General features: G+C 40.6%; 1 protein-coding gene across 2 annotated transcripts in view; it reads right to left on the reverse strand.

Annotated features, from left to right (window-relative positions):
• Positions 1 to 12,792, reverse strand: part of CAB39 (calcium binding protein 39) — a 73,608-nt gene that overhangs the window by 40,930 nt on the left and 19,886 nt on the right. For both annotated transcript variants that reach the window (XM_016134683.2, XM_036235994.1), the window contains exon 2: positions 2,567 to 2,723. In XM_016134683.2, the coding sequence (XP_015990169.1) occupies positions 2,567 to 2,680 (114 nt within the window). In that variant the 5' untranslated portion in view covers positions 2,681 to 2,723. The remainder of the gene's footprint in view (positions 1 to 2,566; positions 2,724 to 12,792) is intronic.

The raw sequence follows: 12,792 nt of genomic DNA on the forward strand, positions 1-12,792 counted from the left end.
GAATCACTGAGGGTGTAGAGAGGCAAAGAAGACCAGTTAGAAGTTCACTGCAGGAATGCAGAGCAGAGATGATGGTGGCTCAGACCAGGGTGATACGTAGGAAAATGAGAAGTGGTTAGATTCTGGCTCTTTAATTTTTTCCTCTAGAAAAGGGGGATGAATTTGCTCATAATTGGATTTGGGATGTGTGAAAGGAATCATGGATAACTCAAGACTTTTGGCCTGAACGACTAGAAGGATGGAGTTTTATTAACCATGATTAGAATCACAAGTGGATGTACAGAGTATGTGTTCTGCTTCAAAACGAAGTAGACTTCGGATTCCTTACATCTCACCACGACTTCGAGATATTTACTTTTTTTCTACCAGATACTTACTTTATTCTACCAGAACTTCAGAATCAGTTTTTGTCAAGTTATAAAAAGATCTTGCTGTGATCTGAATGGAATTGCTTTCCATTGCTTGCTTAATTTTAAGCTTTGAGCTTAAAAATTAATTTGAGAAGAAATGGCATCTTAGCTATATTCCATTTAATAACATGGACCAAGTATTCTTCCGTATCTCTGAATAGGATTTAATATTTTTTTCATATAGGTTTTTGCACGCTTCTTGATGAAAGTATTCTGAGGCATCTTATACTTTTTCTGTTGCTATTATTGTAAATAAAATACTTAAAAACAATAATTTCTAGATAGTTTTGATTGGTATTTGGGGAAGTTATGAATGTTCTATTTATTTAGCTACCCTAGTGAGCTATTTTGCATTGATTCTCCTGCGTTTTGTAAGGATATATGAATATGTCAACAGTGTTATCCTCCCCCGCCCCTTTTTTTTTTTTTTGCAATTGCTGTACTTTTCATTTCCGAACCATTTCTTTATGCATTGGCTAGAATTTCCAGAGCACTGCCAAACGAGTCGTAGCAATTGCTCTGGTTTATTGAGACTACCTTCAGCTTTTCATTCAGTCTTTAGTATGAAGTCGAAGTGGTTTTTCACGGTTTTTAATTTGGTGGTTAGATTTCCATCGTCCCACCGTTCCCAGGTCTCAGTGCCCTCTCTTCACCGTTTGAATTAGCTGCTTCCTTTTCAATCTTGGTAAGAAAATGAATCAGACATTTCAGCGTTTTCCACCCTATTCTTAATCTATTTCAGAATAAGGAGTTTGTAGAGACTGCTCTTCAGAGTTGTCTTCTTCCTTTGAAACAAAATTTTCCCTAAATTCCACTATTTTTCTTTGCTTTGTTTATCCTGATAGCAGGAGGCCTACTCTTGCTTAAGTTTAGAGAAAGAGTTCCTGATATTGTGTGTGGGGGGTGGGGGTAGTTCCGGGGGGGGGATGGGGCTGTCCCATTTCGGCACCGTCTCTGGCCTGTACGCACGAGATGCCAGTAGCAGCCCTTCGCCCTGCGTTACAACCACCTATGTCTCCAACCATTGTCACATGTCCTTGGAGGGCAAAAGTGCCCCTGGTTGGAACCACTGATTAAGTCAGGTAGATGATATGAATCCATCAGAAACAAACTTGCTTTTTATCCTTATAGGACTCATCTCCAATAACCCATCTAAATTAGGACACTCTCTTTACCTGACGCCACCCACACACACACACGTAACCTTTCATTAAATATCACAGTCAATTTCAGAGCACAGGTGCCTTGGCTCCCTGAAGACTCTTTCAAGGAGCCTGTGGGGTTAAAACCGTTTTCGTATCAATATTAACACATCGTTTGCCTTTTTCTACCACAGTGCCATTTGCACTGATGGTGCTGACCCCTTAGCCTGAGTCAGGGCGGTGGCACCAAAGGGCATTAGCTGTCGCGGTGGTCTTCATTACCACGCACTTGGTTAAAAAGCAAAAGAAGAAAGAAAGACGTGTACAGGGTGGTTCTGAAAGATGACTGGGGCTGAGGCGGACATGGAGAGGGGGAGACAAGACACAGGCATTAAAGACAGTTGCCTGATTATCTGCTTCAGTTGCTTTCCATGGACGGGAGGTGAGTCAAGACGCTACGTCTATGGAGTAAGGAAGGGGGCTGGAGTTCACCTAGAGAGCAGAGGTCAGGTCACGCAGGGTCTTGTGTGCCACCCGAGGAGTCTGCACTGAAGGTTTCAAGCAAGGGAGTTATTTTAGAAATAAGAAAGGTTATGAGGTCCATGAGAAAGGTCATGAGGCGCCTTGTCAAGTAGGAATGGGAATCCGAGTCGACTCAGAAGCCCCTGAGGAAGCAGGGTGCAGGTATTTAGGGAAAGACGACTGGTTCAGAGGAGACGGGGGAGAGAAGCCTGGGATCAAAGCCACGTTTTGGGCGGTGGTGACCGGGCAGAGGAAGATACTCATCATGGACACGGGGCACAGAGAAAGACAACGAGGAGAGGTGTTTCCCCAGGGAGACTACTGGCGGGAACACCGATTTCAGCAATCGGATAAACCAATTTAAACGACGACGAAAACAACATTTAAATAAACTTGAAAACCGCAAATGGAAAACTGAGAAAAAAGAAATGTTTGTCTGACAGTTACTCCTCATCAAAAGACTAAAAATAGAAAATACTGCCAAATACATACCTTTTCTGCCTTTTTGTCAGAAATGTCCTGCTTTTCCAGAACGGCCATGCTCTCCTTCAGGTTTTTCACAATGTCTGCTGGAGATTTGTGAGACTTCCCAAACGGGAACGGCATGGCGGCAGCGACAGACGCCTTCGCTGCGCTCTGCCTGCTTCACCTGGGGACAAGGCACAAGGTATGAGTGAGAAGAAGCAGGGTCAGGAGGAGACGCACTTTCCAAATCCTAATCAGGGAAGAAAACCAGTGACTTTCAAAACCAGTGGAAACTGGAAAACCCACCAGTACATGTGAGAAATGATGATACTGGGAGATCTTAGAGCTGTACAACATTTTGTATTTTAAAAAAATCTTTTGGATCACTGGCTCTTCTGACACCCCATGTGAGGAGGAACATGCCGGTGCTGACGATGCAGGCGGCGGCAGCCGTCACTCGCAGGGCCACTCGTTCGGCCAGGCCGACGCTGAGCGCTGCGTGGTAAAGGCGGCTCAAGTCTGTCTTGATCCAAAGTGTCCTTAATCAATACGCTAATCCTCCAACTAACAGATATCTCTATTTTATAACTGAGGAAACTGAGGCAAAAAGTTAGGTAAGGAACTTAGCAAAACAGCACTAGCAATAGGCCCACATGTCCGGGTCTCTCCAGATGCTTCTCTCCCAGTGTTCCTGCAGTTCCCCGAAGCACCACCGGGGGCGCACGCCCCCAGGCACAGCACAGCCTCCTCCGTCGGCCACGGGGTCTCAGGGCTGGAGACTCCAGAACCTCGGACAGGGCCTCAACACATCTCCCACCAGACCCTCAAATCCTGAAAGTGCCTGTTTCATGATGGACTCCTTCTACCTTGGCTACGATGATCTCCTACGAAGGAACTCGCTGGATGAAACCCTGCGGATATCGAACTCCCGGAAGTTCTTAATTTTTTTGTGGGTAGCAGAAAGCATTTCCACCACATAAACCATAATATTACATCATGCAAAAGGAGACATCAACTATTCTAATATATCACCATGAAAAAACGTTAGCAAGACAACACAAGTAACTTGGGGAACATGTCATAAGTTACAATTTCTTTCACTAAATAAACGAAGTTATACTCATAGGCATTAAATCTCATATAAGATATCAAAAGATAACACTTTTGGGAAGAACCTTACAGATCACTTAGGTCAGTAGTTTTCAGACTGTGAGTTCCAAACGTCTACGTTTCACTGCCCCTGGCAGGCACCCCACCTCCAGCACGGTAGAGAGAGGTGGATCTCAGATACCTCGACCCCACTTGTTTCCCCCATGTCGACCGCAGAACATCCCTACTGCATTATAATCCTTCCCCTGAACTTCACCTAAGACTTCACCTGAAGAAAGTATTTGAATGTTTTCTCTAAAGTTTGAGATACAGTGACCTACATATCTGCTTACAAATAAACATTCAGGGGGAAAAACATGCAAATAAATGCTAATGGTGAGCCCACAATTAAATCATGAACAGGCGTGCCATTCTGTGACGGGTTTGGTGAGATCTGCTCTGAGCACTCTCTACCCGAACGTCACCTATCTAGCTCACTGCTGTCGATCCTTGACTTGTAAATCCTTTACTGACCGAATTGAAACCGCATCTTCATCAGCCAAAGGGAAATGTCCTCAAACATAGGTTCTCAAAATTCAAAGATGCATACACTTACTTCTGAATATCTTTCCTATGACAAGAAGTTTGGGTCATTTTAGGTGAGTTACTCCCATATGGCTGTTGTATTCTCTCTGATTACCTGGCTACATGGAACACAAATCCTGGATCATTCTTTTCTATTACTTTTTCCTTTTAAATTTTTTTTTTTTGAGGATGAAGGTCAACGCAGGTTGCTTCTCTATAAACAGTGGATTCACACAAGAAACTTATCTTTCCTATTTGTACTCTGCAAACAGCAGTGATGCCACAAGCCGATGCTGGGTAGAGGGCGGGAATGTTTAACAGTATTTGGCAGGAAGTGTGACGGTGCTATGCAACAGAGATATTTTCAGCTCGGGCTCAATGGTGGAAGAAGTGACTTAACAGGACAAAGGGAGTTTTAAAAAGTCCCACCACACACCAAATACTGGTCATAGCAGGAAGAATACAGCTGCTAAAGAGGATAGATAAAATGCCTCTGTGAGGGACAGGGATGGCATGACACAACCATTCCTCGCCATCAGTGAACCGGGCAGCCAAGATTTGGCAAAAAATATCAACTAGTTAGACTGTACTTTGAAGAAATACAGTAAGTACCAAATGCCAAAAACAAGAAGTGGACAGTCCTCAGCAGGGTCCAGTCACAGCGGCGAAGCTATTCATACATGCTCGCATTTTCTCTCTCCCCTCCCCGAACCCCTTCCTTCCTTCCTCCCTCTCACACACCTACACACCTTATACATTCTTCTGATTTGTTGTTTTTTAAATAGTTAATGTATAATTAAGTGAAAGAATAAATAAGAACTATATAACTATCATAAAACTTGTAAAGAATTATTTAGTTCTTAAAACATGAGTGTAATAATTATAATCATTTTACTTCTTTCACTTACATCCTCAAATTCACCAATTCTTACAACACAACTATCCAAGATTTCGGGGGTGGGGTGGGGTGGGGTGATGCAAAGACAAGGAAATAATGTTTCTTAAAACTTCTGCCTTAAAACTTGTTTCTTACATCTAAGATTGCTATGTATTATATCTTATACTCATGTTGTATGCCAGTCTGTGATCCAACTTCTTAAATAGTTAATGAAAACATAGAAAAGTTTAAAATTAATCAATGGCTCCTAAGTGATACCCAAGTAGGTAGACGATACACGTGCCCAGAACATAGCTGAAAGGGTAAGAGTAATGCTTTAAGAGATAAAGTTCTTAATAAACATGCCACATTAATATGCATAGAGCTACTGAGTACTCATTGTTATGAATTTACGAGCGTAACAAAGAAAACATAAGCAGCTATTGAGGCGAATGTTATGAGTAATATGGTGAAATCATGGATGTGCCATACAAGAATGCTCATTAAAGATGTGGAGAAAGATACCTAAACGATCAATCGAAAGAGCTGAAAGGTGGTACCTCTGGGAAGCAGGAAAAGTGTAGGGGCTACCATCTCTTCTTTCCCGCCCCTTTTATCTCCCATTATTATGTACATGTGTAATTTGACAAATGCAAAAATTAAGTTTAAAGAAATCAATGAATATAAAACAATCTACCCTTAATACATAAAAAGACACTATCCATAAGACATTTGAATGGAGGGCTGAAGGACAGAGAAAAGGAAGGCTGTCCATTAACTAATCTTACTAATTCTGAAAGCTAGATAGAGCCCATAGAACCAGCAGTTTGTCAAATTTTGATCATGACCTACAAGTAAGAAACGTATTTATTTAACTATCAATAAGACAAAAGAGGCAACCATCCGAATGAAAGAAGATATTTGCAAACAACACCTCCAATAAGGGCCGAATATCCAAAATATAGGAAGAACTCATACAGCTCAACAGTAAAAAACAATCTAGTTAAAAAATGGGTGGAACACCTGAACAGACACTTCCCCCAGGGAGACATCCGAATGGCCAATAAACATATGAAAAGATGCTCAACTTCACTAGCTATGAGGGAAATGCACATCGAAAACATCTCACACCTGTTAGAATGGCTGTCATCAACAGGACGAGTAACGACAAGTGTTGGAAAGAATGTGGGGGAGGGGGAATCCTCATCCGACACCGCTGGTGGAACTTTACGCTGGTACAGCCGCTACAGAAAACAGTATGGGGGTTCCTCAAAAAATGAAGAACAGAGTTACTGCATGATCCAGCAATCCCTCTTCTGGGTATCTACCCCCCAAATCTGAAAATATTTATCTGCAAAAATATATGCACCCTGATGTTCACAGCAGCATTACTCAGGGTGGCCAAGACATGGAAACAACTGAAGTGTCCTTTGACAGATGACTGGCTGAAGAAGCTGTGGTACATACATACAACGGAATATTACTCAGCCACAAGAAAAGATGAAATGCCGCCATTTGCGACAGCATGGATGGATCTTGAGATTATCAAGCTAAATGAAATAAGTTAGACAAAGAAAGTTGAGAACCATATAATTTCACTTATATGCGGGGTATAAAACTGAAAGCGACAAACACGACAAACAGAGACTCATGGACACAGACAAGTTTAGTGGTTACCAGAGGGAAAGGGGGTAAGGGGGAGACAGGTAAGAGCAAAGGGGGTCAAATATATGGTAACAAAGGTAAATTCAACTTTAGGGAGTGAACACAACGCAATATACATGTGACAAATCACTGAACTGTGCACTTGAAACCTGTATTTTATTAACCAGTGTCACTCACGATAAATTTTTAACATGTATTTAATTACACAGATGCACATGCACGCACACATGAAGCTAAATCTAATACTTCCTATTTCATTCCATTTTATTTTTTTAAATATGAATGACTGAACAGATTCATGGGTCACATTGATTTTAGTGATTATGAAGAGGAACAAAAAGAACTGGAATGAAACACAAACTTAGTTTTAAAAAGAGCTGAGCTTCATGATTCAACTATTGTTTGGTCTCCTTCCTTCAACCCTTATTCATAAGAAACAAGTTAATCCTTTCGCGGAGCACCAAACCACCTTGCGACAATGCTCAAAGGACAGCGAAGGCACCACGAAGAGTGGACTCTTCAGCCCACACTGATTTTTCCTCAGAGTGGAGAAGTGCCTTCAAAAGGGCCCGGCCCACTGTCAAACAGTACCATGCAAAGTGCTCGGGGACCGTGAAGGCTGTGAAACACAGGCACATGTCTAAGTTTTCGAACGGACAATCCCAAGCGTATGGAGATGCCGAGGCTGGAGGTAGCAACGGTTAAACGAAGATTAAGATGGTTAAAAGACACCTTTACCACAGCACTGCCCGCCTTTCTCATTTACCCCTTCCTCCTTTATCATCAGCACTATTTCAGTAGAAGTATTTGGTGGAATTTTAGGGAATAATAATAAGAACTCACTGATTAAGGCCCTTTGATAATTTTTCACTGCTCTTGTAATAAAATTCTAATTCCTTCTCATAGCCCTCCAGGCTTTAACTATTTCTAAGTCCAAGCACCACATTTGCAAATATGGTAAAAACCTTAATTTTTAAATGTAGAAAATGGGTATATGGGCTTTCATTTTTACTCAACTTTTCTGTATGTTCAAATATTTTCCTTCATAGTTTTAAAACTGCCTAAACTATGTTTTGGACCTGAGTTCTTGAAGAAAATGGACAAAAATATACTATAATTGAAAAAAATTCATTTAGCTTTCAAATCCAACTAATCTGCCGCCCGCCCCCTTAAAAATAAAAAAGGGTTCATAATAAAGCTCAGCAGGGCTCCTTGCTGGGAGCCAACACGGTACTGCAACTGCAGAAAGCCGGTCCCTGTCGGCGCTCATGCCAAAGAGGGCTCAGCAGCCCTCACCCACGTTTCTCAAGCTGGAGGTTAAGTTTGCTCCAGAGGGTAATCAGCCCTGTACGTTTGCATCCCGAAGATAAAGAAGTCCTGGAGGGGAAATTTAACTTGAAAATTTGGGAGGGAGGTGGGGCGGGCAGGAGTAGGAAATGATTTATCGTACTGCTTTGATAATAGAATCGACATTATGGAACTGAACACGAGGTCCGCATGCAAGGAATGCGCGTGAACATTTGGCGCAGCACGCCCTGTCTTAGTTTTCATGCGTCGCTCTCCTCTGACTGTGTTCCTGTCTCTCCAGATGTCCTCTCTCTCTGCATTTAATTCAATGACTCATCTTCACTCCGATGCTGACGTCCTCCAAGGTTCCACCTTTGGCTGTCTTTTTACACTATATTCTCTGAGTGATCTCATCTACCCACGGTTTCAACAACCTGAAATCTACCCCCACCCCAACCAATCGGCCTACATTTCCAACTGCTACTCCCCAGCGATGTCCTCCAGGCATAGAGATGTCCTCCAGGCACCTCATACCTCATCCTCGAGCCTTGCTTCTTTTTCTAAATTCCCCTTCCCAGTGAATAGATCCATTGTTCACCCAATCACAAAATTTGGTCATTATACTAGAATCTTTCCACCTGTTAAGTCTTCCATATATATAATCAGTTCACAATTTTAGTCAATTCTATTTTCTAAATCTCTCTATTCCTACAGATACCAACTGCAGACCTTCGCTATTCCTCCACATAGAGCAGTGGTTGTCAGTGGGGCCAATATCGTCCTAGGGGGTGTTTTGGAAAATCTGGTTGTCAATGATTGGGACATTTACTGACCAACGAAATCGTCAAAAAAAAAAAAGGAGAAAAAAGAAAGAGAAAGAAAAGAGAAAAAGGCAGCATTGCTTTTCATGCTGTTGTTCACACAAACATAGCCTTCTGCTAGCTTCTACATCCTTGGGAGGAGAGGGGTTGGGCTGGGGGTCAGAATAATCAGTCTTTCTACTCCTGCATCTATGTCCATAACAGAGTTAAACTTTTAACTTCAAAAAAATGGTCATGTTTTTTGTGCAAAATTCAAACACTAAAGGACTACACAAGACAGAAAGTGAAGATCTCCTGCAGAGCCTGCAGGGGCAGCTGGCAGCACCAGTTAGATATATATTCCCCTTTTCATTCATTACTTATGCTCTATGTCTGTGGTCTTTTGCGCTGGGAGTCTACTTCTTTCTCCACAACAGATGAAAACCAGATGATACCAAAAATGGTCACTTCCATCTTAGAGAGCACAAAATTTCAAATCACTGCTCTTACGTTAATACTCCTGAGTACGAAGCTCCACCCCAAGCCAAGTACTGGGCAACATCCAAAACACCCACTGGGAAAATACAAGTCTAACATCATTAGAGCTCGGACTGTTAGACATTGCCCTTTTCAGGCAATAGGACTGCTTTTGGCTTGTGCAACACACTAACTCTAACTCTATTCATCTGTGCACTGACAAATACTAAAAAATGGTCCCGGGTCACTCATTAGGACATTCATTCAGATACCAACTGTGCACTCACTTATGCCACAAATCTAAGGCATCAAGGGAACCTGCTCCAAACAGCATTCTGGAGGATGTGGATGTGGGTGTATGTGTTTAGAGACAACAATGAAAAGCTGCTGAGTGACAACACATTCCTAGACAGCTGAGTTCACGAGACTCTACATCACATGTGTTAGACCTGACTCATAACCTTGGTGGTCAAAAGCAAACACTGCAAACACCCCCCCCCCACACACACACACAATAGTAAGACTGTTACATACAAGGACTACTAAGGTACTTAATTAAGCAATCATGAAAAGTGTGAAATGTAGTACACGCCTGAACCCATTTTAGATAGCTGACTCTGAGACCTAACCCCCTGCTTCTAGGGTTAATGTTACTTAATTCAAATAAACCCTGAATTCCTGCACCATGCCAGATATGGAGTTAGATGCATTAGACTATCCCATACAGCAGTGTGGGGCAATGAAATAAAGCACAGTAGTTAATTGCATGGGCTTTAAAGGTCACCTACGTTCAAATCCTGACTTCAGCCATGCCTAAGCTGACTTACACTTTTCTAAGCCCCCTTTCTTCACTTCTATCATGGAAAAACAATAGTTACCACACAACTCAGTATAAGAAATTATATGGGTTTAAAGTACATATGGTAAAATCTGAATAAATAGTAGTAAAGGATAGTTAGGTGAAGTTTTTTCCTTCTAAAATCTGATTTGTGACTACTATTTCCAGAACCAAAATGGGTTTTAAAAAGTGGAGGGGAAGCATATACATGGACTGAATAGCAATAAAAAATGAGTGATCTTATCCTTTCTTAAAAATCTGCATCTAAAAGTTTTGATTCAGCTTTTGGATGCACAGAATACATGCTCGTCTTAGCTGCAAATAAGATGTAATGACTTAGCTCCATTAAAATAAACCATGAGTAGCTTTAAGAAGCAGTTGAATCTTTGGTTCATTACCAAACTTATGGAAATACAGAGTGCATCAATTATGTTAAAACCAAAATTAAGTGTTCGAGAGCATACAAGACTTTGGAGTATGTTTTGCAATTAATATGTTCACCAGAATTTCAGGGGCCAGTGATGTTCAACCGGAATACTACGCAGGAATCACACTGACATTCCTTTACAGCCAAGATGGCAGCAGTGTTTAAAATGATGAAGGATCTCTCATGTGGTACTTTACAAAGCTCCTTCACGTCTCTGCTCAACCCCACCCCTGAAGGCTTTCCGTTTCACTCCCATATTGAGTGTGTGTCAGGATTCCAGGCAGTATCTGGACTCCAAATTCTACTCTTTGTATTTATTTGTCCAAGTACTACACACGTTTACAAAATAAAAGGATGGCTTAAGTATCAAACACAGTGACCACAAATAAATGTTCATTGAATGATTTAAAAAAAAAAAAACCCCACCCTGATTTAAAAATTCTGATCAACTAGGCAAAGACAATTTCTAAGATTATCATGAGTTACATAAATATGAAAAAGGGATACTCTTCCCATGAACCCTGCCAACTACAAACACAGCAAAAAAAAACTGGCCGGCACCTCTGCTTCACATGCTTTTGAGAATATTTTATTGCTCGTCGGCAATCCGAGTTCCTTTTCCATCATGTCTCAGAAACGCATGGTGCAGAGAGCCGGGCTACGGTACCGCGACCACTGTCCGTCCGGTCCCGACCAGCTCTCCCACGCACATGCACGGGTCCGAGTGACCTTGAAGTTCCCCCTCCACTCACCCTTGGGAAAATGCTGCCTGAACCAAAATAAAGTTCTTTTAGGCATAGGCTTACATTAAAAAAATTGAAAAAAAAAAAAAAAAAGATTTTCAGAGACCTCAAATCTTTTTAACCATTTGCAGAATTTAGGGGGTGTGGGTGAGAGTAGACTATTGTTAGTGGAACGTTTTCCATGATCTGGAGCTAAATGTACCTAAATATACGTCATGTGGACTGGTAATTACATTTTCATAATGTGAAGTATTAAATAATTCTTATGCAAACCTATCTTTAATAATATTTATACAAGTATGAATTTTTATAAAAATATCCTATTTTAAATGAATAGCTTTTGTTCTGAATGAAGAAAGAGTACTTAATGAAATGGACTTAGTAAACACAATGTTTAAAAATAATTTCACTTTGGGTTTTTCTAAAACAGGCTTTCTGTTTATCCTTGAAAACTTCCTTTACTTACACTAAACATGAGAATGTCAAAATGTGAATGTTTAGGAAATATGTTCTAATGGTAAAATTCATTCTTTATTTGAGCAACAGAGACACCTGCTTATAGGAAAGGGTTTTTGCTTTAGTAGCTGGTTTTTAGATAAGACATTTTACATGATTTTTAAAAGGCATCGGCTCTTACAAAAAAACCTGTTAATTGTACAAACAGCAACCTCATGTTAAACCTCAAACACTTATTGAAAAAAATCATAGTACAAGCGTCAAGTTATACTGTGGTAATTTCAGCCTAGCATGCAGTCATTATGAATTTTGAAGACGAAAGCTATGCTAATTAAGTACAGTTGAATATCTCAAGCTGTGTTAAAATTCTTTCTGCAACAAGGCAGGGCAAGTATAAACGTCCACTTAAATAGTTCTAGAATTCACTTATTTTAACCAAACTGAACAGAGCTAAGTAACTCTTAGGAGTTAAGAACGTTACGTATCAAAGCTCTCTGACCTCATTCTTTATAAGTTTAAATAACCTTTAAAAATACACACATACCCATACATGTATTAACCTGATTTCTGACTTCTGGAGAAAAGTTTGCTCTTTATACATTCGATTTCCCCCCCAGTTCAGTATTAGCCCCAGGAGCTGTCAAATGACTTTTGTCGTTTAAAAGAAAGTTTGTTCAGCACCGAAATAAGTTGCATGAACAGAAATACGTTTCTAATGGTTTTTTTCTAGTTGTGACTAAATGAATATCAAGTTCTGAATCAGCTTAATATATTATAAATAAAGTTAAGTTTAACAAATTAAGGTCTTTGTTCTTATGTTCCAATTTTCTATAGGACTGTAGCTTGGAAAAACTTTTAATATTTTATAACAATAATCCCAGAGAAAATATACCTTTAACAGGTCTTGGCTTCATTATAAAAGTAAACACATACTTTCTTCATAGCTGAAATTATGGGATCAATATAACTCTTGAGTCAGCAGGGGGACATTGTAGCATATCTGTCTCCA

Source organism: Rousettus aegyptiacus, unplaced genomic scaffold (assembly GCF_014176215.1).
Source record: "Rousettus aegyptiacus isolate mRouAeg1 unplaced genomic scaffold, mRouAeg1.p scaffold_m13_p_2, whole genome shotgun sequence".
NCBI lineage: Eukaryota > Metazoa > Chordata > Mammalia > Chiroptera > Pteropodidae > Rousettus > Rousettus aegyptiacus.